The following is a 26,286-nucleotide window of genomic DNA, read 5'->3' as shown; positions in this document are numbered from 1 at the left end:
GGAGCCGCCCGCACCCCCTCCCTGTCCGGCCCGCCAACAGCAGCTACGGGCCACAGCACGGCTCAGCCCGCGGGGCATCGCTTACCTTCAAAGGCAGGGGCCAGGGCAGAGGCCTGGGGGCTGGGGGCCAGGCGGCTGACAGTCAGGTCACTTTCGGTGCCACCCCTGTGGTTCAGCATGCAGGTGTACACCGTCGAGCCTGGGGGCAGGAGGAAGATCCAGAGCATGTGAGCCGCTGAGCACACGCGAGTCTGCAGAACCGCGTGACAGCGTGACAGGGTGCTCTCAAAAGGTGTCTCCGCACAGTGATGCCACCACGATCCTGTGGCCCAGAGAGGGATGGGCAGGTCCCCCAGCGCTGCCATCCCCTGAGGAGGAAGGATCAAGAGTGGAGCTTCTTTCTTCTTGAAATGCCTCAAGCTGGGACCCTCCATAGTTCCACTCTTTTCCATCCCAGCGGTTCTAACAGTCTCCTCCTGGCCCGTCTGCCCATACGGTGGTCTGTCCACACCCTGAGATCCTGGAGGACCCGGCCAGCCCCGTTCATCCCCTGCCTCTGCCTGAGGGTAAAGGCTCCGTGTGAGCGCCGGGAGAAGGAAGGGGCGGGCGCACACGTGCTCTCGCTGAGCCCACTGCATTCCTGACTCCTGCACCAGCAGTGGCAGGAGGGAGGGCCCCCCACGCCCTCCCTGCCCCCGAAGCCACCCCGAAGGACTCCGTGGCCAGCGAGGCAAACTTGTCCCACCACCCCTGCTCCCCACCAGAAACACAAACTCCACGCAGGCCAGAACCTTCTCGGTTGGGTTCCCTCCCCTCATCCCGCCCTCCCACACACCCACCACCATGCTGGAAAGTTCTTAGGAGGCAGGGATCCTGTCTCACTCACTCTGGCGTGCCTGTGCTGGCTGAGCAGAGGCTCCTGACGTCTGTTGAGTAAATGACCATACAGATGGATGAATGAAGAGGGGGTGAAGGGGAAAGTGGATGGAGGGGTGCTGGGCGGGGTTGGGGGCAGATGGCAGCGTGTGGATCGGCAGGAGGTTTAAGAGGAGGTGAGCAGAGGGTGTGTGGGTGCGTGGGTAAGTGGGCAGCTGGGTTGGTTGGCTGGGGAAATGGTGTAGTGGGCTGAATTGTGTCCCCCCCAAATGATAGGTTGACGTCCCAACCCCACGAACGTGACCTTATTTGGAAATAGGGCTTTGCAGATGTAATCACGTTAAGATGGTCATTATGGTGGGCCCTAACCCAGTATGACTGGTGTCCGCAGAAGAAGAAGATGATGCAGGGAGAAAGAAGCCTGTGTGACATCAGGGTGAAGACTACAGGGATGGAGCCACAGCCAAGGAACCCTGAGGACTGTCGGCCCCACCAGGAGCTGGAGAGGCTGCTGAGTGTCCTACGCGTGGTCTCAAGAGAGAGCACAGCCCTGCTGCCTCCTTGCTTATGAACTTCTAGCCTCTGGAATTGTATAACATATAAAGAATATGTTTTGATCGTTTAAAGCCACCCAGTTTGTGGTGCTTTGTTACAGCGGCCCCAGGGCACTGATACAGATGGGGATGGGTGAGTTTTTTTAGGTGGATGGACAGGTGGGTGGAGGGTGGGTAATAAAAAAGGAGATGAATATCCCAAATATTACATGGGACACACCTATACAAAAACATTGTTCCTTCTTCACTTGAGACTCAAATTTATCTGAGCGTCCTGTATTTTCATTCAATTCTGGAAACCCTGTTTGGGGAGAGCATTCCTATGGGGGTAACTATATGGGCTCCACAGTCTCAGGAGACATGTACCGAAGGCCTGCTGCCTTGTATCCTTTCTGGAACAACGTAAAGGAGAAGGAGGGAGGGAGGAGGAGAAGGAAGGGCAGGAGGAGGGATGGAGGAAGGTGCTGGGGTCCTAAGGGCTGGGACTTGGCAATGAGGGCAGAAAGGTCTAGATGCAGGGGCATGGGGGCCAGCCTCAGGGGCAGAGCCACGAGCTAGAGGAGCCCAGAGTGGACGGAGTCAGCTTGCCAGGGTGGGTACCCAGGGCTGTGCCCATGGAGTTCTTCCTGGCACTGGAGTGGAAAAGGAGCATGGTCCTCTGGAGGTCATACCAGGGGGTCGGCTGACATCAGCAGAGAAGAGCCAGTCGGCAGCCTTCCTCGCATCCAAGCCCACCAGGTAGAACTTGCCGAAGTAGGACATGTTGAACACAGCAGCGGCCCCTCTGCAGGCCAGACACTCCTTCTTGATCTGAAAAGTTCCAGGGAGGAGGGATGCCATGAGGGCTCTGAGATGTGCCTCCTCTGGAGCATGGGGTGCTGGGCTCTTTGCCGCACACCTGCTCTGAGGCCCCCTTCCCCCTCCCAGCTGGAGCACACCGTGCGCATTCTTCTCAAGCACAGGGAACGCTCTCCAGGGCAGCTCACACACCATAAAAAAGGCAGTACATTCAAAAGGATTAAGAACACACACAGCATGTTCTTGGACCATAATGGAATTTCATTAGGAGTCAATCGTAGGAGGAAAATTAGAGAGTTCACATGTAAGTGACATTAACCCGCACACTCCTGAATAACCAAAGGATCAAAGCAAACATTCACAGGGGAATTGGAAAATTCTTGGAGAAGGATGTCCGTGGAAATGTGGTACATGGAAATGGAGGGAACGAAGTCAGGGCCGTGCTCCCAGTGACCTCACACCTGCCAATGCCTCCATGGAGAAGAAGTTCTCAGACTGATGCCTCAGCTTCCCCCTTGGAGAAAACTGGAAAAAGAGTGAATTAAAGCCAGAACAAGCAGAAGGAAAGACATGATAAGGACTAGAATGGAGATAAATGAAATAGGGAATAGAAAAGTTGAGACAGCCAGCAAAGGAAAGTTGGTTCTTTGAAAGGATCAACAAAATTGACAGACCTTCAGTTAGACGCACAAAGAAAACGAGAGAGAGGACTCAAAAGTTCTAAATCGGGACCGAAAGAGGGAACATCACCCACCCTACAGAAATAAAAGGATTCTAAGGGGATACCACACGTACCCATCCGACAACACGTGAGACAGGAAATGGACAAATTCCTAGAAAGACACAAGTAACTAAAGCTAAAGAAGAAATAGAAAATCTGAATAGATCCATAACAAAAAGAGATTGGGTTAGTAATTTAAAACTCCCTATAAAGAAAATCCCTGACCCAGAAGCCTTCGCTGGTGAATTCTATCAAACATTAGAAGAAGAATTAACACCAAGTCTTTGCAAAACTCAAAAGACTAGAAGAGTAGGAAATACTTGTTCCATGAGGCCAGCATCACCCTGCTGCCAAAATCAGACAAAGACCACCAAAGACTCGCAAGAAAAGGAGGCCGCTATCCCTCATGAAAATACATACAAATGCCCTCAGCAAAATACTAGCGAACCAAATCCAACAACACGTAAAAAGGAATACACACCATGATCAAGACGGATTTCTCCTGGGAATGGGAGGTTGGTTGGGCATCCCCGGATCAACTGATGGAATGCACCATACTAACAGAACCCCAAACAGAAACTATGTGATCATCCCTATAAATGCCGAGAAAGTATCTGATAGAATCCAACACCTTTCATCATAAAAATATTCAATAAACTAGGAATAGGAAGGAACTTCCTAGACCTGATTAAAAGCATGTGCAAAAATTCCACAGCTGACGTTTTACTATAGCAGGGAAAGACTGAAAATGTTCCTCCTAAGATCAGAAACAAGACAGCTGTTTGCTCTGCTACTCAGCAGCGTACTGGAGGTTCTAACCAGGGCAGCGATTAGGCAAGAAAAAGTAATAAACAGCATAAAGCTTGGAAAAGACGAATAAAATGACCTCTATTTGCAGATGACATGATCCTGCATATAGAAAATCCTAGGAACCCACTAAAAAACTATTACAACTAACAAAATAGTTCAACAAGACAGCAGGATACAAGGTCAATGTACAACAGACAAATAAAAACTATTGTTTTGTTTTTCATTTCACTGACGGTGGACAATCAAAAATGAAATTAAGAAAATGATTCCACTTAACACCATCAAAAAGAATGTATAGATACTCAAGAATAAATTTAACAAAAGAAGTGCAAAACTTGTACTCTAAACACTTGGCAAATATTTTTTGAAAGAAACAGCAGAAGACCTAAATGAATGGAAAGACATCCCATGTTTACATAATGAAGACTTGACTAGTGCTAAGATGGCAATGCTCTCCAAATTGATCCAGATTCCACACAATCCCCATTAAAACTGCAGCTGGCTTCTTGGCAGAAATTGACAAACCGATCCTAAAATGCATACAGAAATGCAAGGGACGCAGAACACTTAAAACAATTTTGAGAAAAAAGAACAAAGCTGGGAAACTCACACTTCCCAACTTAAAGATTCACTACAAAACTACTGCAATCAAGACAGGGGGCACTAACACAGAATATACCTATAGATCACTGGAATCTGGTTGACAGTCCAGAAATAAGCCCTCATGTTTATGGTCCACTGATTCCCCACAAGAATGCCAAGGCCATGGCAAGGTGGGGGGAAGCAACAATCTTCAAAACATGGTACTGACAAAGCTGGACGGCCACATGCAAGGAAGGAAGTTGGAGCCCTTCCTCACACCATATACAAACCTTAGTACACCAACACTGCTAGTATCTACCCATGAGAAATGAAAACCTAGGTGCACACAGACCCCAGTCCACACACGATCGTAGCGACACTATTTACAGCAGCTGAAATGTGGACACAGCTCGGGTGTCCATCCACAGATGACCGGACACACTGCAGTATATCCGTGTAATGGAATACTCTCAGAAGATGGAGTCGTGACACACAGATACGCCCTAGAACGTGGATGGACCTTGAAAATACTGTGCTGGGTGAAAGAAGCCAGTCACGAAAGACAGCGCACTGTTATGAGTCCCCTGCTCTGAAATGTCCCAGCGAGGTGAATCTGTAGGGACAGAAGTAGCTTAGTGGCCGCCCGTGGGTGGGGACACGGTGGGGAGAGAGTGGGGGGCAGGGGGTGGTGGCTAGCGGGCCGGGATTTCTTCTGCAGGTAGACAGAAGTGTTCTAGCATCCGATGGTGGGGACAGTGCTCTGCCCAGGAGTCCACTAACAAACATGGAATTGTACACTTGAAAGGGATGGGCTGTATGGTATGTGAATTCTATCTCAATAAAGCTGTTCTGTTTCTTTAAAAAGAGAGCCCAACAGCCCTGCTGGTGGTCTACAGATGCCCCAGCCAGGTCCCCCAAGCCCCGTGCCACCCGTGTGTTTTTCTCCTTGGTGTTCCATCACCTCACTTCTGCTTCTTTGCTCTGAACCCATCACCCAGCTGCCAAGCACAGGTGCCAACTTTATTGTTATGACAGAAGAGAAAACCATAGCAGCAAAGCTATATCCCCACCAAGCACTCACTGTGGGTCAGGGACCTGTGTCACCTCCTCCCACCCTGCGGTCCGTCCACCATCCCTGACAAGGAAACTGCCGCGAGCCACCTCAGCGCAGGCTAAGTGCCCTCCAAGATCTGGGGAGGGGACAAGGTTGGCGGCAGGGGGACGGGGGCTCCCCAGTGGGAAGACCACAGACGTGCCCGGGGCCAGGTCTGTCTAGCGTTGTGCGTCTCGCCCAGCTCCACATCCAGCGGCGCCGCGTGGGTGTATCGGAGTGAGTGGAGAGTGTATTTACACCAGGGAAACCGGCCAAGGCCCCGATCGGGCTTCCCCGGGAGGGCTGGCACCCTACCCGGGCTGCACCACTCCCGAGCCCCCGATGCCGCGCCTCCACCCCTCTGCAGACACCACTCCCCTCTGTGGAGCTCCTGCGACCCGTCAGGCGCTGCGGGACCCTCGCTAACGCTGCTGGGGCTGCAGAGCAAAACCCAAAACAGTCTCCAGGCTGACTCTCGTCTCCCCGGGCTGGGGAGGTTGCCAACGCCGAGAACAAGTGCGTGTTTCATGCTTCGGGACTGTTCAGACGTGTTTGTGGAGGCTGGATGAAGCCACCAAGCCAAGTTGGCATCCCCTCTGAGCTCCCACGTCCCCGAGGGCCAGACGTCCTGCCGGCCCTCGGCGGTGCGGGTGCTGAAGTGCCAGACGGAGCCCCCTTCACGCCCCAAGAGGCAGCGCCAGGGACTCCGGGAGCTTCCGGACGCATGCGCCTTCTGCTTCCATTTCCCAAGCCCCTTCTCCGGTGCCTTCACCAGGAGAGCAAGCTTGGGGGAGATCACGGGACCACCTGCAGCATTTGTGAGGCCCAGTGCAAAATGGAACCGCGGACCCTGGTTCCAAAAGTATGAAGAGTTTCAAGGTGGCGACAGCAGTGTTAATCCCAGCGCAGGCGACTTCAGAGGCCACACACCCAGGAAGCTGGCTGGCTGCCTTCCTCCTCGTGACTGCTTCCCAGGCCGCCCTGGGCCGGGCACCCACAGGTGGAGGCCTTAACTTCACGCCCACATCAGGGGGCGGCCAAGGCCGCATTCCCTCTCCTGGGGCAGCCACAAGGACACAGGCTGGGCCATGTTCTCCTGGGTAATCCCTTTACCAAATGGCTGGGCCACCCCGCGTGGAAGCTGGTGTTGTTTCCTGTAGATACTGCCCATGAGAACATCTCTGCGTGGTGCAGACTGCAGTGGGTGGCCAGGCCCCACTGTCACCCCCACCCTGGCAGGAGTTGGGAGCCAGGCACTCGGGCCGGGGCAATGAGTGGCTGGGGTTGCTGTCTGACCAGCCTCACCTGCCCACTTCCGGAGCCAGAGCGGCCACAAGCAAACCCCAGACCACAGACCCTCCGCTGCTTATGCCCTGGAGGGGCCGGTCTGGGATCTCTGTGTCCCGGATCTGCTCTGCGAGAGCCACAGGTAAAAAGCCCACCACACTGGGCCTGGAGGAAGGAGCTAGTCACTCACAGGGTCTCACACAAGCTCGCCTCAGAACAGCTCCAGGGCAGGAGGGATGGAGGCTCAGAGAGGGGCAGCGCCTGGCCTGGAGCCACAGAGCCAGCCCCAGCCCACCCGGCCACAGGGAGCAGTAATACTGCCCTCAGGCCTAACCGCTGGCCAAGCCCTGGTACAGAGGAGGGCGGGAACACATCACAGATTCCTCCTCAAAACGGAGTCAGTCCAGCACGGGGGTGGACAGGATGGAGCCCGAAGAGCCTCTGGCTCCACCAGGGATGGGGGAAGGGGACTCGGCACTGACCACGTCATGGTGCGGTGGGAAGTCGAACGTGTACTCGTCCCCAAGCAGGCGGCCGTAGGCATGGTCTCCGTGTGCCTGGTTTCCATAGGCCCCGTAGTAGTCGTACTGCAGAACCTGGGAGAAGACACGCTTGTCACGGTCCTCCTGCTCCTCCCTTCCCTCGGTCCCTCTGTCCCTCCCCACATGCACACATGCACGCGCGCACACACACACGTGCGGCTTGGCGGGCACGGAGCTGGGCCCGCAGAGGCAGAGATGGAGCAGACGATCTGGTCCAGCCTCACCGAGCTGCCCTCTGGAGGGGTGTGTTGTGCCTGCAGGGGCAGCGGAGGGACGGGGCTCAGGCCGTCCATAACCCCTTGCACAGATGACACCGTAATGGCCGTGGTGGCGGTGCGTCTGAGAGCCGGTGCCAGGAGAGAGTCTGGCCTGTGCTGGTTGGGGCCCAGGAGGATGGAGAAGTTGGGTGGACTCAGGGAAGGGAGAGACGGGGCCGATGGGGAGGCAAGCCGGGGGGGGGGGGCGTCACCAGGGACATCAGGGTCACCATCAGGGCTTTTGAGGCAAGGCTAAGGCAGCAGGATAAGACCCCGGCACCAGCCCACTGAGGACCAGGGTGACGGGGCTGGGGGCCCAATGCCATTGCCATGGCAATCAGGACCACGCCCTGCTCGAGGGCCTCAAGCTTCTAGGGAGGGAGATCCTTTCTACAGATGGGAAACTGAGGTAGAGAGGTTAAAGCTTGCCCTAGGTCACAGGCAAGGACCTGACAGGCCTGGCATGGACCTGGTGGCGGGTGGGCCCCAGAGGCCGGTTCCTCCACTGCCATTTGCCTTGGCCCGTCCTGCACCTGTCAGCGGCGCGGAGAGGCCCACAAGCCAAGAGGCCCTTCCCCACCTCTGCTGCTTCTGAGGGAGCCAGTCAACTGTCACCTTGCAGCCCGGCCAGCCCTGACCAGCCTCCTTCCCAGGCAAGAGCCGAGGGTGAGGTTCTGACTGCGCTGGGCCACTCTGCTGCCCCGAGCCCCACTCAAGCCCTGGCATCTGGGAGGGGCCTCTGCAGATAGTCCTCCCCCTGCCCTGCAGGCGCGGCTCCCACTGGCCCCTGAGACCCCAGAAGGGACATTCCAGCTCGCTGCAGCCTGGCCGGGCATCTGGGATTTGGGGGACGTCTTATCACCCCGTGCGCTAGACACCCAGGATGGCTCCCAGGGGAGAGGGTGCAGAGCCTGCGCATTTCCAGCCCAAGGGAACGTTCCCGATCTCTGCTCCAGTGTCTTCCGCTCTCCCGTGGGTTCCAGGGGACAGGGGCTTCCGGGGACAAGCCAGCTGTGATGCAGCGGGCTCTGCTCAAGGCCCATCCTATCCCCTGGTGGCCCCAGCCTCTCAGCCTCCGAGGCACAGGCTGCTGCCCCTAGTGTCTTCGAGAGCCTGCCTCCTCCACCCTCATGAGTTCGTCTGTACTTCCACTGAGTAGGACCTCCAGGGGAGCTCCGCGCTCCTGGGTGGAGAGCAAGGGTCTCCATAGGCCGATTGGGGAAGGGGCCAGGACCAAGGAGCCTGAGGACACGGACCTCTGGGCATTAGTGAGCTCTGACTTCTGCCTCGCTTGCCCCCGGATGCCCTAGGACTGGCCTTGGGCCGAGGGTTGCTATGGAGATGGGAGGTGGATGCGCAGGAAGGGGACTGGTAAAACACAGCAGCGGAGAGGGATTTCAGTTCGCACAAATCTGGATCCAATACTATCCCCCCGACTGGGCTGAAAGCATCACAGTGCCTGCTCCAGCAGACCCCAGCCCCCGAGTTTCACAAGCAGGATGGTTTGGGTTCTTTTCTGACAACCCCGGGCCCATGGGAGGCACTCGGGGGAGGGGGGGTTGGGGAGCCCCCAGGAGGGCACCCAGGGGCCAGGAGGCTATGAAATCCCAACTTACAAACTAACATGGAATGCCTAATTTGGTGCTAAATCCGCCTACTAACATAAAATAACAGTTGCAGTTGCCAAAAATATACGAACAAAATTATGAGAAGATGCACTAATTTCTCCTACACACGGGCGGGGTGGGGGGGGGGGTGTCTTGTGCGCGGCCTCCGCACTGTGGAACACCAGCTTTCCCAGGGACCCCGGGGCTTCTCCGAGCCCTGGAAGGCCTGGCTGCTGAGGCAGTGATTGACAGCCCCGGGGACATCTGCAGGGGAGGGGTTCCGTGCTCACGGGCAGATCTGCAGGGGGCTCAGCCTTCCTGCACACAAGATGATTCACCGTCCCACAGGCCCCACCTTGGGCAGCAGGGGCGGGTGGGGTGGGGGACGGGCACGGAGGGGGGCCAGGCCCGGGTGCCTACTCACCGGAGCTGTGCCTTGGGGAGTAAACCATCCGGGCCGCTCCCAGCCCTGTCGCTCCTGGAACACACAGCCTTGTGCAAGTAGCTCCTGGGTAGGGGTGGGGAACAAGCACCCTTCAGGCCGGGCCAGACTACCCCCATGCAGGGCAATGAGTGACCCCCCCCCCCAGGGAGCAGAGGGCAAAGAGGTCCTCGTGCTGAGAGCCAGGATCCCCTGCCTGCCCCAGAGCCCCGCCCCCAGCTCCCCCTGCCCCATTCCAAGAATCCCCAACCTACTGAGATACCTTCTGCTGGGACAGAATTGCGGACCCCAAATTCCTATGTTGAAGCCCTAACCCCCAGTGGGACCGCATTTGGAGATGGGGCCCGTGAAGAGGGGGTTAGGGTGGAGTGAGGTCACGGGTGGGGCCCTGATGCCAGGAGGGCTTACAGACACAGGACGGCAGCCCTCCAGCAGCCAGGCAGAGGGCCCTCACCTGGAGCCGGGCAGCGGGCACCTGGCTCTGGGCCTCCCAGTCTCCAGAACTGGGAGAAATGAGTTTCTAGAGTCTCAGCCTCCCTGCCCCGCCCCCCGCACTGTGCTGCGTTGTCCGCTGCTGGGACAGACCAGCAATCTCCTTCCGAGGTCCCCCTCATGCCCCAAGAGAAGCGACAATAGGGACACAGTGGGTCTCTGCACACCCATATTCACAGCAGCTGGCAGGTGGAAACCACCCAAGTGTCCACCGGCTGACGATGGGTCAGGTAACCAAGTGTGGCGAACCCGCACGGTGGAGCAGGGTCCGGCTGTCAAGAGCAATGGAGTTCTGACCCGGGATGCACCACGGGCCAGCCTCAAACACAACAGGCTGCGGGGAGGAAGGTCACGTGTTGCACGGCTCCACTCACATGAAATGTCCAGAACAGGCAAATCCACAGAGACAGAAAAACCCATGGGTGGTTTTTCTAGGCAGGGCGTGCATTGGGGAGAATGGGGAAGCCCTGCATCATGGGTGCAGGGTCTCCATTAGGTGGTGGTGATGGTCACACAGCATCCTGAATGTCCTTAAATCTCCCTGAATTGTGTGCTTTAACATGGTTAAAATGGCAAATTTTATGTTATGTGTACTTTGCCACAAGACAAAAATGTAACAGACTATATTGGTTTCCTGGGCCCAATTCACACGTGCCCGTGTGCGGGGACCGCCCCCGCAACACCAAGCAATTCTCAGACACCAGGACCGTGTCCAAGAATCCGGCTCCATTCTGACACTGTCTACCCCGGGACGTTATCAGAGTCCCTGGGTTGGGGGCCTGGTCCCACGGGGCCGCCCCCACCCCCCACTCCGGGCTGTTACTGGCACTCCTGACCGAACAGCTGTGGGTCAGGACCCCTCCTCGGGCGGCCTGATTTGCTAGAGCAGCTCACAAGACGTCGAGAGTGGTTTTACGCGCTGGATCGCCGGGGGTTTGCAGCAGGTTAGAGCTCAGGGACAGCCAGATGCAAGAGGGGCGTCGGGCCAGGTGTGGCGAAGGGCAGGGGGCTTCCGGGCCCCTCCGAGTGCCACTCTGCCCAAATCTCCACGCACTCCCCAGCCTGGAAGCTCTCTGCACCTCTCCTTTGGGGTTTTTAGGAAGGCTTCAGTACATAGGCACGACTGACTGAATCAGCCTGCAGCCCCTCTCCCTCCCCAGAGGCCAGGGGTGGGACTGAAAGTTCCTGTCCCCTAATCATGCAGCATCCAGCTGGGATCGCTGGCATGCAACCTCCATCCTTAGGTTGGGCCCAAAGTCATGCCATTAACATAACAAAAGGCACCTTTATGGCTCTCATCACTGAGGAAGTTCCAAGGGTTCAGAACTTCATGCCGGACTCGGAACCGGACAAAGACTATACCTCTTTCTTATTCTAAGTCACAATATCACATGGACGCAATGAAGTCCCAGAGTGGCAGATTTCTTTGAAAATAAATTTGGTTTGGGGAAAAAAAGATAATCTCCACTCTCACGTTTGGAAGGGCCCTGTGTCCGTGGGCAAGCCCGAGGCTGTGGACAGGCTGCCCCTGTTGCCTCCCGTGGACCACCCAGACCCTGAGCAGGCAGAGAAGGGGCCAAGGTCACACTGCCAAATGGTGACGCCCCAGAAATGTCCTCCTTGGACATCCAAGGGGGCAGCAACTGAGGACACAAAAGATCACCCCGCAGTGAGTGATGGAGGCGAGTGGACCTGGGGAGAAGCCACCTTCCTTAGGAGGGAAAATAGCGGGGCGTAGGCTCCTCTAAACAATCCATGGTCGGGAGGCATCAATGAGCAGGGCTGATGATGTGGGAAAGCGGAAGCGTGGGTGAATTCAGATTTCTCTCTGGGCAGGGGGTGCTCCCGCACCTGCCGCGTGCCCTTTGGGTAAAGCTGTGCACTTCTGAGTGGTCCTTCTGAGCCCCTCTCCTTCCACGGCCAGCCAAGCAAGCCCCGTGTTTGCCGGGGAGGCCGCGGAGCCGTCAGGGTCCGTGCAGGGTGAATAAAGACCCCGGCAGGCTGGGGAGAGCAGGAGGCCTTGTGGGGCCCGAGACCCTCGCTGGCCCCCTAAGCTGAGCTAAGAGGCAGGGCAGCCTGGGACCCACTGACATCTTTGGGCCTCTCCCCAGGAGGTGCAGGGGACACGGGGTCCCTCTGGGGTCCAGGCACTGGAGTCCCAGATGAAGGAGGTTCCTTTATTCAGCTTCATGCGGCCTGCTCCATGAGCCTGCTCTCCTGCTTCTCCCTTCATCCACCCATTCAACAAACGTTCCCTGAACACGTATTAAGAGTCAGGCTCTGGGCTCAGTGCTCAGGAACCGGAGACACGAGGGCACAGCATCTGTGCCCAGGGCCCTAGAGAAGCAAAGCAAGCACGGGCTGGGGGCACAGGGCGGGTGCCCGGGTTGTGGGGGCCCTGCGAGAGTGCTCAGGGCCAGGCCCCGGGAAGGGCATCTGACAGTGGGTTTCATCGTACAGGTAGAAGCTGGCCAGGGAGGAAAGGCCGCCGAAGCAGGCTCCCCCAGCAGGAGCACGTCTCCTCGGCATGCTGCTCTGTGGCTATGCCCTCCTATGATGTGCGACCTGCTGCTGCGCACCCGCTGATGTTCACCCCTGCTGACGCACCTGCCACTCAGGAGCCCTGCCACCAGCAGTCAGGGAGGATTCTGAGCACGTTCTATTAGGAAGACCCTGGGTATGACTGAGCCCCCTCATCGCCTTGCCTGCCCAGGAGTGCGGTGCTGCACGCCCTTCTGTCACCCCAGTACCCTGGGCGTCCTGAGGGTCACCGCGCTTGTCAGGGTGTGGTACCTCATGCAGGGGGTCGGTCCTCATGTTGCGCCCTGCCAGGGGCTCGTCGTGGGGGAAGACAACCGAGTAGTTCTTGGCATAGGACTCGTGGCTGCGCTCACGAATCCAGTGGCGGTGGTCCGTGAGCAAGGGATGGAAGCGCCTGTTGCAGATGGAGGGGCCAGTCACTGCCTTGGGGGCCTGTTAAGGGAGGGCTGGCCAAGGACCCAGGGCAAAACTGGACCCTCATCCCTCCGCCAGAGTCCTCCCTGAGGCGTGGGTTCAGGAGGGGGTCCTGTTCTACTCTCGCACCAGGGGGCCTTGGGCAGCTCAGCCTCCTCACTGCGACCCCCGCCCACCACACGCGGCCCTCCCCGCCAGCCTTCCTGTGCGTACAGCGGCCGCAGCCTCCCAGCAGCTTGTCCATCTGGTCTCCGCGGACAGTCACGGCCACCCGAGCCGACTGCATGGCTGCCGGCCCACCTGTGCCGGGCCCCCAGCCCCTCCCACACACAAACCCACTCTCAGAGCCCCAGCCTGGACCAGCTGCCCCGGCTGTCCCCTTCCTCACTGTGCACCTGCTGGCGCCTCACGCCTCCTCCAGGCCCACCTCCTCACCAGCTATGTCTTCATCTCTGTTTCATCCTCGGTGATTCCTGTCCGAGCCTCATCGGGGCTAACTGACTCTTACTTTGCACATAGTTCTAGCAAGCACGACGGCCCGACTGGGGCAGGGTTGGAGCTATAGGAGTGAGCTTATTACTGCAGATATCATCACTAGTAATATCGAGGCTCTCCGGAGCTCCTTTCCAGTGCAGGCCTGGGTCTGAGCACCCCTCGCTGTTCACCCCCTGCCACCCCTGGTTTGACTTGTTTCACACGAAAGGAAACCCAGCCTGCCCTTTGCTGGGCCACACGGAGCCAGGAGCTTCTGGGACATGCTGCAAGAGAAGGAGCCATGGAGCTGGGCCAAGGGGTCTGGGGAGGGTTCCTGGAGAAGCAGTGGGCTGGGGTGTGGAGTTCGGAAATGCGCGGCAAGCTTTGGGGGGGCTGAGGTGGGGAGGAAGGAGGCTAGGAGGTCTGTCCTCGGCTGATGGCCCCTCCGGTCAGACTCCCCCCCCCACCCCGTCACTAGGAGCTGACATGATTCTCCTGGGATGGGAGATGGGACCTTCCTAGCGGCTTTGAGAGTGTGAGTCCTGGTGGGGACCAGGGTCGGGCGGCTGGGGAGTGGGAGAGAGCTGTATTTCCTTCCTCAGGCCCCCTGGGACAGAAGAGGAAGCTGGACCCAGGGCAGGCCCGGGTGATCCCGACACCGACAGACACGGCCCCTCCAGCAGGTGCCCCACTGGCCAGCACCGCCACCCCCTCTGCTCAGATCTGTGCCCGTGTGCACATGGCGGGCCCGTGGGCTCAGGTTCAGCCAGAGCATGGCCGGGGATCAGCAGGGGGACGGACCCCTGCCTGTGGCCAGGCAGACCCAACTGCAGCGCTCCACCCATGAGCAGGCAGGCAGGGGGCCTGCGGCCAGGGCCAAAGCCAGGGCTAGGGTTGAGCCACCCTCCTCACTCAAAGAAGGAATGACTCCTCCTCCCCACTTACTCGGACCCCGAGGACTTGCACTAAAAATCACAGCCTGCACTCCAGACCCTGCCCAGGCTAGGCACTGGGCGAAGCATGTACGAGCTTCAGACGCACGCCCCTGAGAGGTGGTGGCTCACTGCTCCCATTTCACAGATGGGAATACCATCTGCCTGAGCCACGAGGGTGGGTGGGCTAGTTCACTGCCCCCACCTCTACCCACCAGGCCCCAGCTCTTAGGGGCTCCCTCCCCGTACCCTCTGCCTCCTGACCTGTGACCCCCAGCCCACAGAGCCATAAACCAGCCCACAAGATGCTCCTGCCAGGGAAGGCAGCCGACAGAGGGAGGCCCAGACCGCTTCCCAACTGGGTTGGGGCCTCCGCCAGCCCAGACCTAAGCTGCCTGCTGAATCCAGGACTGTGCGTGCCCTCCCTGCAGGGTCTCCCTCAGCCCAGGAGGGGTGTAGGCAGGCCAGCCTCGTCCTGCAGCCGTGGACACTGTGGCACCGGGAAGCTGCCCCCTGAGGCCCAGGGTGAGCCCTGGGGGGGGTGGGTCTGTTCCAGGGCTGAAGCCCTCGCCCACCAGGGAGGCCAGAAGGTCTGTCCCTGCTCGCTCCGGCTCACGCCCTGAGCGACTGCAGACAGGCGGCTTCCCCCACCGGCGCCTCCTCTCACTATCTGTAGCAGGAGGGGCTTGGACTGGCCCATCCCCGAGGCCCCTTGCAGCTATCATTTCTGGAACATTCCTCTCTCGGGAGCGCGTGGGCGCAGCCCCAGACGGGCTCTGAGGCAGCCACAGAGGAGACTGTTGTGCCAGGCGCCATGGAGGGGGTGGCAGTCGGGGAATCTCAGTGTCTTGTCTGTCTGTCTGCCTGCCTCTGTGGGGGCCAGACATCCCCCCCTCAGTGGGTGTAATGTCCTCATCAGGCCAGGAAGGGGCAAGGTTAGCAGAGGAGGGGGGCACAAGCTGGACCAGTCCCTACTGGGCCGCTGGGGTCCCCCCAGGGAGGCTGTCTGCCGGGAGCAGTAACAGGGGAGCGGGCCGGACACCCACAGGGGCGCCCCTCCAAGCTGTTGCCTGCAGACCCCAGCCCCGCCGGCAGAGGGCGGTGGAGACCAGGACACCCCCCCCCACCCCAGCTCTGACGTCAGCTCCCCTCCACCTCGGCTCAGGTCTGTGTGCGCTTCTTGCAGACGGGCTCCAGAGCATTTTACCACCCAGACACATGTGCTGCTCCCAACATTGGCAGCACACAGCGTCATGACCCAGGGGTCACAGTGAGGGAATGGCTCGGCATTGGGTCCGACTCATTCCGGTCACCCCGGAAGTGAGTGATGGCATCATCGCTCAGGGCTGCCTGACGCCCAGCCTCCACCCCCGTACTAACAATAACCAACTCGGCCTCACTCCCTGGGCAACGTGTGCGGTCCCTCCTGCTCCCCAGGCTGCAGGCTCCCCGTCTGCAAACTGGGATGATGTGATCCCGCTGCTGATCCTGGAGCTATCCAGAGGGTCGGGCAGGACGCTGTGGCACAAGGAAGCCTGGAAGCTGTCAAGGGCCGTGGATCTGCCAAACCCAGGCCCCTGCAGCACCGCCCCTGCCGGCACCTCTTCCAAGAAGCCCTCTGGATTCCAGGGAAGGCCTCCTTTCCAAACAGCCCTTTGCCATGTCCCCCATGCCACCGGATCCCTGGGCACAGGACCCAGCGCACACTCACCTGATGTCATAGCTGTACATGTCCTTCTCTGGGCGCCCTTGGACAATCCAGTGGGCCAGCTCCTGCCCACAGCCGCCACCCAGCATCATCCCTGGCAAGAGTGGAGCAGAGGTCTGCCGTCTGCCCCAGAGCCCCCACCCCGTGTCCACAGCCGGCATCACCCCCCAAGCCCTGGATCTCACACCTGGGGTTCTGCGTGCCTGCTAACAGGACCTCACCCCTCCCTGCAGGCCTCCTCTGCTCCGCCCCCCACCAGGAGCCACCCCCACTCTGCCTGGGGGAGCTCTGGGGGGGCGGAGGTGCAAGGTGGCGGCCCCTCGCACTCACCTGCACTGTTGAAACCACAGCCCAGGTAGAATCCTCGGAGTTCAGGCGCCTCCCCCATCAGGGGCTTGTGGTCAGGCGTGAAGGACTCTGGAAGGAAGGGGGGCCTCAAGCTCCCTCCAGGCCACATGCACCCAGGGCAGGGTCTCCCGAGAGTGCAGTGATTGGAGCAGGGTCTGCAGGTGCCTCCTTCATCCAGACCTTCCCCATCCTCACGACTCAGCTCAATGCCACATCTCCCAGGGAGCCTCCCTAACTGCCCCCACCACATTTCTCAGCTCCTGAGCATTTGCGGCCAGAAACACCCAGCTGGGAGCGGGTTCTGCTTTGCAGGGTCCAGGTTTGCCTCACGACTATCGCCATTCTCCTGCTGGTGAGGGGCCTTTCCCCACGCCCCCATCACAGCGAGAAGCTCTCCCTCACTGCGCCACCTTCCTGCTGTGTCCCTGCGGGTCATCCTTGCCCACTGGACCAGGAGAACCGTGAGGGCAGGGACTGGGCTTCGCTCACCACCGTGTCTCAAGGCCTAGCACAGGGCCCAGCACACAATAGGTGCTTGATAAATGTTCACTGAATGAAGGAATGATCCTAAGTTCTTTGGGAGAGAGACAGGGGCTTTTGCTTCTGTCTGCTGCTGGCGGGTCACCCCCAGAGGCCAGGGCAGGGATGGCAGGGAACCCTCGGATGTCATTATAAAGAGCTGAGCTTTGCAGCCCCAATCCTGGGTCTGAACCCTGCTTTACCCCTTCCTAGCTGTGTGACCTTGGGCCAGTCACTTCACCTCTCTGAGCCTTAGTGTCCTCATCTGTAACATTGGGATCATGGCACTTACTTCCAGGGCTGTGAGTTAGCCCATCTGCAAATACTTGCAGCCCATGTGTATGCACCCCAGGCTCGGCTCTGAACGAGACCAGTCCCACCCCTCAGGGAGCTGACGGGGGAGCGAAAGATACAGTAAATACACAAATAAGCAAAGTAAGAAAACAGAGTGGGAGGAGGGGGTGGTGAGGGACTCCTAATAGCCCTTCCCGGCAGGCACTGTGGTCCCCTGGGGTAAAGATGAGACCATGTGACACGGGGTCTCCTCTATCCCGGGCCCCCTGCTAGTGAGCCATGGAAGCGGGAGCACCGCTCAGGACTGCCTGGCCCTGAGCTTGAGTTCTTAACCTCTGTGCAACTTGCTCCCTGCTGCAGGGGGAGCAGGCCTGACCTGGGGGGGGGGGGGGCGGGCGGCCTCTGAGGGGCCTGGGGGAAACTTCCAAACAGCTGGAGAGGGGGACACCCCAGAGGTCAGAAAGACTCGGGGTGGCTGAGGGAGGGTGGAGGAGGCAGTTCAGAGAGGACAGTGAGCATCAGGACGGGAGCTTCCCCAGGCCCGTGCGCTCATGCCGTGAGCACTTGGGCAGAGCTGGGGATGTTTCCGGCTCGGGCTGCAGGCGGGTGGATGGGAAGCTGAGAACAGCCTCACAGGGCAAGTGAGGAGAGAGTACTGGGGGATGAGAGTCTCTTGAATGTTTAACAAATGACTCAAGCCTGAGCAACACAAGGATGCAGGATGACGGGACGTTTGGGCTGCACAGACAGGGGCCCCCACCTTGGCGGTGACCTCCAGGGCCCAGAATGGGAGCTCTGCCCGCCCCCAGATTCCCCGGAGTCAAGGGGGCCTGGGACTTCCGAGTTCTGTTCTGGAAGCCAAAGGCTGTTGACCGTGCTTGTCCTCCCTGGCAAGGAGAGAGGCTGATTTCCCCACGAACCCTCCCTCCCAGGCAGGAAACCAGACACAAGATGTCCTCACAGGCACCTCGCCCCCAGATAGGGCTTCGTGGGAGCAGTGACTCCCCGGTCTAATTAAACAGAGGATGCTCCTGGGTGACTCGCACCCCTGGGATTGTCTCAGGCCTGTGCTTCTCACTGCCAGCCCCTCACAAGCCTGGGGAAGCATGGGGGGGGGGGCAGTGAGTCTTCGGCCCACGGCCCACGCCCGGGTCCCTGAGTCCAGTGATCAAGGGCGCTTCCATCCTGCTCACCACAGCTGGGCTTCCTGAGAGCCGAACAGATTAAAGCAGCCCCGGCTGGTGGCCGTGTCAATGCCAAGTGCACGGGGGAGAGAGGGCTGGACCCCTGCAGGCCATGGGCCCCTGGCATCAGAACCAGCCCCTCTCCTGTCCCGGCCTGCCTCTCGCTCTCTGAGTGGTGACCCCTTCTCCTCGGGAGACTCACGGCAGTTTGCTGGCCCAGCCATGCCCTGCACCTAACGTGTGGCTTCCCCCCGCCCCTTGCTCCACGCCTGCTGAGTAGGTGCTCTGTCACCCATTTCCCAGATGAGGACACTGAGGCACAGGGAACTCAGAGTCTCAGACACAAACTTTCCCCTTTGGACAACACTGTATCTTTCGGGCCTCTCTCCCCAGCCCTGATGTGGGCCGAGGCTGGCCCTACCCATTTTCTGTCTTGACTGAGGATGAAAAAGACCCCGTGCGCGCCGGGAAAGAAGGGGGGGCGGATACCGCATGCGTGGTTCTGCTGGAGCCACGATGGGGGTGGTGCGTCTCCCGCCTGTACGCAGCAGGGGCGGCAGGTCAGATGCACTTCTCAGCCGGAAGGACCCTGGGACGCCCACCCCAGCTCCCAGCCTCCCCACTCACCAGGGCCGCAGACCGTGGACTTGACCCCTGTCTTCTCCAGCACAGGAACGCGGTTGATGGCACCTTCGATGTGCGGGCTGAACACATCCCAGTCCAGGTCGAAGAGGCCAAAGGCAAACTTGTCTGACACCTGGGGAGGCAGGCGGGGGCGCGGCCCTGTGACCTCGGCCCCGCAGGAGCTGAGCCCGGCCAACCCGCCCCGAGTCAGGCCTCCTCCACCAACCCCTCCACTCCCCTTCCCTGCGCTCGCCCAGGCCCACCTACTCTGCGCTGGATTGTTGTGGTGGCCTCTCCCTGGTCACCCGGTCTCCCCGCCTCCTTCCACCCATTGTCCTAAGTCAGACCAGGCCCTCTCTTGCTCCCAAGCCCCCCGTGGCTCCCCGTGACTCTCTGTGGCCCACCAAGCCCTACAAGAGCAGGCCCTGTCCACGTCCACCACTGACCCATGGCCGCGCCGACCTTCCTTCAGTTCTTTGAGAAGGACAAGCTTGACCTGACCTCAGGGCCTTCACCCCCACCTGAGGCAGTTCCTCGCCCACCTGTTCACTCTGCAGGACTCTGCTCTGCCGTCAGCTCCCCGGGGGGGCCCTGCCTGACCACAGAGTGAAGGACATCCCTCCACGCCACTCTTACCGGGCTTCTTCCTAACCTGCCGGCTCCATTCAGCACACAGATCCCCATGACTTCTTTGTTTATTGTGGGTCTCCCCCACCTAAATAAAGGCACCCCGGGACAGGGACTTTTATGTTGGTCTCTCCCTGCCCCCAGGAAGTAAAACAGTATCTGACCCAAAGTTGTCACTCAGTCATTCCACTTCTCCATGAACCCAGGAGCGAGGGTGGCCCGGGCAGGCTCGCGGGGGCCGAGGGGGCTGCCGGACCTCAGGCAGCCCACGAAGCTGCTGGGGAAGCAGCCAGGCCTGGGGGAGATGCCGCTGCCACGGGGGCGGGGCCGCGGGGTTGTCTGCTGCGGACACAGGGCTTTTGTGTTTTGGTCTTCCAAAGCCATTATTTTACATTCTGCAGCCTCTATCAATGTTGTGAGGCCAGCCCTCTCCCTGCCCCAGCTCTGGATCTACCTGTGTGCCCGGTTCAGAGAAAAATGAGTGAGACCCTTCTGGGGCCAAGGGCCCTGCCCTTTCGGGGGTACACCTGAGGAGCTTCGGGAGGGTGGGTTTTCTGGAAGAAGGCTTCACCACACTGAGATGTGGCCTCGAACCACCCCCTCGATCCCTCAGTGTCTCACCTCCTCCCAGAAGATGGGGTTGGTCTCATAGCCGCCCACAGACAAGGCATCCCCTTGGAGGCGGAGGTAGACCGAGGCATCATGGTCGCGGACATTGGGCATGTTCTGGAAGGCAGAGCAAAGAGGCCTCAGGGTCAGCCAGGGCTTGGGGGTCACAGGCCCCCAGTGGCCCATGGCACCTCCTCCCTGTTGTAGAACCTTGAGCACAGAGTGGACCCGGGGTCTCAGTTTACACTGTGGATAACCCCCCCACCACTCAAGTCTCTCCTTCCCTCAACCCCATAAAACAGCGGCAAAGCTGTAAGAAGGAGAGGAAGGAAGAAGGGAGGGACGAGGGATAAGCCACAAATCTAAGAGAACCATGGAGAGCCAAGAGCACACAGAGATCTCAAGCCACACTGCAGGATGCAGAGTGAAGGCCAGCACCCCAGCTCGGGCTTGGGGAGGGGAAAATGCACAAGTCAGACCAGTTTGCACCCTCCCCGTCCCCTCCAAACTGTAGAGTCCTGGCTTATGGCAACCCAGCTCCCTCTGCAGGGGCCTGGTGGGCAGAGTGCATGGTGTGGGTGGGTGTGAGTGTGTGTGCACATGTGTGAATGTGAGTGTGTGTGTGTACATGCATGTGTGTGTAAGTGTGCACGTGTGTGAGTGAGAAAGAGTATGTGTGTGAACAGAAAGACAGGCCAGGGTCTCTTCACAGCAGGGAACCCAGATCTTCTCCATCCGCACCCAGCACAGCCCAGAGCCTGGCCTGGGGACAGCCCCGAGGTCTGGAGAAGTGGGTTCTCACAGGCTCCAGGCTCAGGGGTGGTGAGGGTTGGACTGCCATTCCCCCCTCTACAGCAGCCCGGGGACTCTACTGTGGAGACATGAAGTGGCCTGCGGAAGGCTCCAGATGTGGACACCGGGGCCCTCACCAAAGAGGATGGCTCACCCTCATCCCCTGCAAGATGCCCTCCTGTCCTCCCTCTCCAAGCTTCCAGCCGGCCTGCAGAAACTTCCCCTTAAAACCCACACCAGGAACTTCAGAGATATGACAAGACTGGGTCCATCAAACAAGGGGTCATGGAAAAGGAACAATCCCAGATCAAGAGGTCTCAAAATGAGAGATGATTATCAAAATGAAAAATGCAACAGAAGGGTCAGATAAGCCCATCTTCTAGATATGAGGCTAAAAAAGATGAAGAAATTGCAATCAGGAAAGGAAAAAAATAAGGGAATCACAAGGCAGCCCTAAAGGTCCAACATCCACCTTATAGGAGTTCCAGAAAGACAGAGGAAATGGAGTAGAGGAACATCAGAGCAGCAATCCAGGACAATTTCTCAGATTAAACATCACAAATCTCCATATTAAAGGGCCCATGAGGGCCCACAAGGGCCCACCATGCCCTGTGAATGGACAGGCCGGCACAGAGGCCACACTGGGGTGAAACATCAGAACACCAGAGGAACAGGTGGGTCCTGAAGAATGGCACAGCATTCCTGGAGGCCAGAGGACCTGGAGCCAAGTCTTCAAAATCCTGACAGACAGTTTTAGATGGAGAATTCTGACCCAGTCAATCCATCAATCAAGTGGAAGGAAAGAATAAAGATTATTTCAGACATCGATGAACATGAAAATATTTACCCACCACCTGCCCCTTCTCAATAAGCAACCAGAGCACACACCATGGATCCAAACAGAAGAGGAGTGAAGAAGGCCCCAGGGTCACAGCCGAGCAGAGGCCATGAGGCAATCCACCTAGAACAGAGATCAGAACAGCAGGAGGGTTCCTCCAGGGGAGGGGAATGGGACTTACAGACGTATATGATTTCCCTGTTGTGCAGAGTTGTGCAGAACAAATTCTTGAGAGGTAGTTGATAGGACAGACATGTTGAAATGTTCGGGAGGAAAATGTGACAGAATATAAATGCACATATCCTCAACAAAATACTAGCAAACTGAATCCAGCAACAGATAAGAGGATTATATGCCATGACTTGATGAGATTTATCCCAGGAATGCAAGGTTGGTTTGATATCTGGTAAACAAATCTATGTAATATACCATATCAACAGAGTAGGATGAAAATCCATCATTTCAATAGACGCAGAGAAAGTATTTCCAACACCTTTCATGACAAAAACACTTAACAATCTAGAAGTAGAAGGAAACTTCCTGACAAAGGGTATCTAAGAAACACCCACAGCTGAAACATACTTATTTTCAGCTTTTCCTCTAAGATTAGGGCAACAGAAGGATGTCTACTCTCAGCACTTCTACCCAGCATGGTACTGGAGTTTCTGGCCATTACGGGAATTAGGCAAGAAAAAGTAATAAAAGGCATCAACCTTGGAAAAGAAGGAGTAAAACGATCTCTATTTGCAGATGACATGACCCTGCATATAGAAAATTCTAGGAACCCACTAAAAAACTATTACAACTAACAAAATAGTTCAACAAGGCAGCAAGATACAAGGTCAATGTACAACAGACAAATAAACACTATTGTTTTGTTTTTCATTTCACTAATGATGGACAATCAAAAATGAAATTAATAACTCCACTTACACCATCAAAAGGAATTTTTAAAAATATTTTATTTATTTATTTATTTATTTATTTATTTATTTATTTATTTATTTAAGAGAGAGAGAGAGAGCATGCACGAGCCCAAGCAGGGATAAGAGGGAGAAACAAATTCCCTGCTGAGCACAGAGTCCGATGTGGGGCCCGATCCCAGGACCCTGAGATCATGACCCGAGCTGAAGGCAGACGCTTAACGGACTGAGCCACTCAGGCACCCCCATCAATCATCAGTATTTTTAAATACTCACGAACAAATTTAACAAAAGAAGTACAAAACTTGTACTCTAAACAGTTGGCAATATTTTTGAAAGAAACTGCAGAAGACCTAAATGAATGGAAAGACATCCCATGTTTATAAAATGAAGACTTGACTAGTGCTAAGATGACAATGCTCTCCAAATTGATCCAGATTCCACACAATCCCCATTAAAATCACAGCTGGCTTCTTGGCAGAAATAGACGAAGTGATCCTAAAATTCATACAGAAATGCAAAGGACCCAGAACATTTAAAACAATCTTGAAAGAGAAGAACAAAGCTGGGAGACTCATGCCTCCCCATTTCAAGACTCACTACAAAACTACTGTAATCAAGACGGGGGGGGGCACTAACACAGGATATACATATAGATCACTGGAATCCAGCTGACAGTCCAGAAATAAGCCCTCATATTTATGGTCCACTGATTTCCCACAAGGAAGCCAAGGCCATGGAGAGGGGGAAGCAACGATCTTCAACACGCAGCTGGATGGCCACACACAAGGAAGGAAGCTGGAGCCCTTCCTCACACCATGCACAAACCTTAGTCACAATGGGTCACAGATCTAAGAATAAGAGCTAAAAGTATAAAATTCTTGGAAGAAAATATGCTAGTCAATCTTTGTGGCCTTGGAAAAGGACTGTAGGAAATACCCTTCTGAAATATGATACCAGAAGCGCAAGCAGAAAAAGAAACAATCCATAAGTTGGACTTCACCAGAATTAAGACCTTTTGTGCTGCCGATAACATCAACAAGAAAGGGAAAAGACAACCCACAGAACGGGAAAAAATATGTGCCAGGCATAAATCTGGTAAGACCCCAAAATAACCCAAATATAACAAGAACTCTTATAACTCCATAAAAAGACCAACAACCTAATTTAAAATGAGCAAGGTACCTGCATAGACATTTCTCCAGAGAAGATGTACAAATGGCCAATGAGCACATGAGAAGATGCTCCACGTCATCAGCCGGTGGGGAAATGCAACTCAAACCCCAATGAGATACTCCCCACTTCACACCCACTAGGATGGCTCGGATCCAAGAGAATCAGAAGCGGTGCTGAGGGGCTATGGAGGAGTCAGACCCCTCCGCACCGAGGGGGGGAATGCAAAACAGCGCCTGTGCTTTAAAAACAGTCTGACAGTTCCTCAAACAGATAAACATAGTTACTATATGACTCAGCAATTCTACTCCAAGATATCTACCCAAGAAAAATTAAGACACGCCCACACAGAAATGTGTCCATGAATGTTCACAGCAGAATTATTAAAAGTGGAAACAACTCAAATGTCGATCAACAGATGACTGGATAAATAAAATGTGATCTACAGTAGAATATTTAGCCATTAAAAAAGAATACCATTTAGTCATTAAAAGGAATGAAATTCTGATAATGTACCACATGGATGAACTTTGAAAATGTCATACTGAGTGAAAGAAGTCAGACCCAAAAGGCCATATATGGTGCAATTTCATTTTATTAAATGTCCAGAATAGGAAAATCCATAGAGACAGAAATCAGATTAGTGGTTATCTAAGGTTGGGGGTAGGATGGGAAATGGGGAGTGACTGATAATGAGTATGGGATTTGGGGGATGAAGGTAATGTTGATAGATAGACAGATAGATAGACAGACAGAGGTAATTAGTGACAGTTACATAGAAAACTGAGCAACTGGAAAACAATGAATAACTCCAGGAAACACAAAAGTTGGATGCTATTTGCTCAGGAGTTAACAATATTTACACTGACATTATATTGCGAACACTGACTACTGATCTAACCAATAAACAAAACCAAAATCATTTTAGAAACTGAGCAGAAGTGGGGAAAGACCACATCCCCTATTGCTCTTTGGCACTGGAGGAACTGCCTTCTCTCTTGGACGACTTACCCTGGAGATGGGCACACTAGATGTGACTCCTCTGCCCCATCTCTGAGGACAAACAGAGGCCAAAAGGGATAACCTGGCCGATGCCCCTCCCTCCCACTCCAGTCTCCTAGTCGTCCAGCTCCCCCGCAGAACTGGAATAGGAATGTCTGCGATGAGGGATTGTTGTAAGGAGCACGGAGGAAGTTCTCAGTAACCGAGCATTTCAGAAATAAAAAACAGTGATATCATTACCCCTATTGTCACTACTACTCTAAAAACAAGACAAAACAAAAGACTCTGGAGTTCTGTAGAGCAGGACAGTGGGGACACCTGGTGGCGGGGGAAGCCTCTGACTCTCGTTCTAGCTCCCAGGCCCCAGCACACTGAGCTGCCTTGGAGTGACCGGGGCGTCCTCAAGGCACTCTTCCTGCCATCTCCATGCAGAAGCCCACCCTACAGCTATGACCCAGGTCCCACTGGTGTCCCTTCCTCCCAACCTCACCCTGCTCCCTTTCATTGTTTCTCCTGTGCCCCACTCCTTCCAAATCCTGTTGGCCGCTTCCTCTGGGAAGCCTGCCTGATAGCTCCAGCCTTCCCTAATCTCGTCCTCTGAGGCACCCGCCAGCTGTGACCACCCTGTGCCCCTTGGTTCTGGCCATTGTCATCCTCACCACAGCTACCACCTGAGGAGCACCTGCTACAGGCCACGCACCACACTCAGCCCTTCCCCTCCGTCACAGGCTCCGCCCTCAGCCAGCCCCATTCAATCAGTACCCTACTGTCCATCTTGCAGAAAAGGAAACTGAGGCGCATGCAGCACTAGGACTTGCCTGGCTGGGTAATGGAGGAGCTGGACCGCCGCCACCAAACCTGAGCCTTCCTATCCCTCAGTGCCCAAGTAGAGCGGTGTCTGCAAAAGCAGGCAGGGGCCGGTGGAATGCAGACCGGCAGAGAGCACGGAACGCATTGCATTTGTGGGACACACACCCCAGGCCCAGAGAGGGAGGGGACCAGGTCACAGAGCAGCTGGGTGCAGTGCCCGGCTCGGACCCAGCCCTGGGCCAGACCCTCAGACCTGGGTGTTCCTAGGGCGCACAGCCCTGTGGCCACCCAAGAAGAAGGATCCCTCCCCAGGATACAGCCTGTCCCCAGCACTCCAGAGCCCATTGTGGCCTGAGGGCGACCCCTGGCGGCCACCCGGGAGCTCTCCTCACAGAGCCACAGAGCCCGGGGCA

General features: G+C 56.6%; 1 protein-coding gene across 3 annotated transcripts in view; it reads right to left on the bottom strand.

Moving 5' to 3' along the window:
* The window catches only part of SARDH (sarcosine dehydrogenase), a 59,668-nt gene that overhangs the window by 25,354 nt on the left and 8,028 nt on the right, over nt 1-26,286 (bottom strand). For all 3 annotated transcript variants that reach the window (XM_025859514.2, XM_073889905.1, XM_073889904.1), the window contains 9 exons: nt 20,348-20,452; nt 19,103-19,232; nt 16,461-16,547; nt 16,134-16,224; nt 12,855-12,996; nt 9,552-9,635; nt 7,204-7,317; nt 2,102-2,240; nt 86-199 (listed from right to left, as the gene is read on the bottom strand). In XM_025859514.2, the coding sequence (XP_025715299.1) occupies nt 86-199; nt 2,102-2,240; nt 7,204-7,317; nt 9,552-9,635; nt 12,855-12,996; nt 16,134-16,224; nt 16,461-16,547; nt 19,103-19,232; nt 20,348-20,452 (1,006 nt within the window). The remainder of the gene's footprint in view (nt 1-85; nt 200-2,101; nt 2,241-7,203; nt 7,318-9,551; nt 9,636-12,854; nt 12,997-16,133; nt 16,225-16,460; nt 16,548-19,102; nt 19,233-20,347; nt 20,453-26,286) is intronic.

This window comes from Callorhinus ursinus, unplaced genomic scaffold, assembly GCF_003265705.2.
Source record: "Callorhinus ursinus isolate GAN/ISIS: 27379988/994484 unplaced genomic scaffold, GSC_fseal_2.0 scaffold122, whole genome shotgun sequence".
NCBI classification, from domain to species: Eukaryota; Metazoa; Chordata; class Mammalia; order Carnivora; family Otariidae; genus Callorhinus; species Callorhinus ursinus.
The sequence above is the reverse complement of the archived record's forward strand: the minus strand, read 5'-3'. Positions and strand labels throughout refer to the sequence as shown.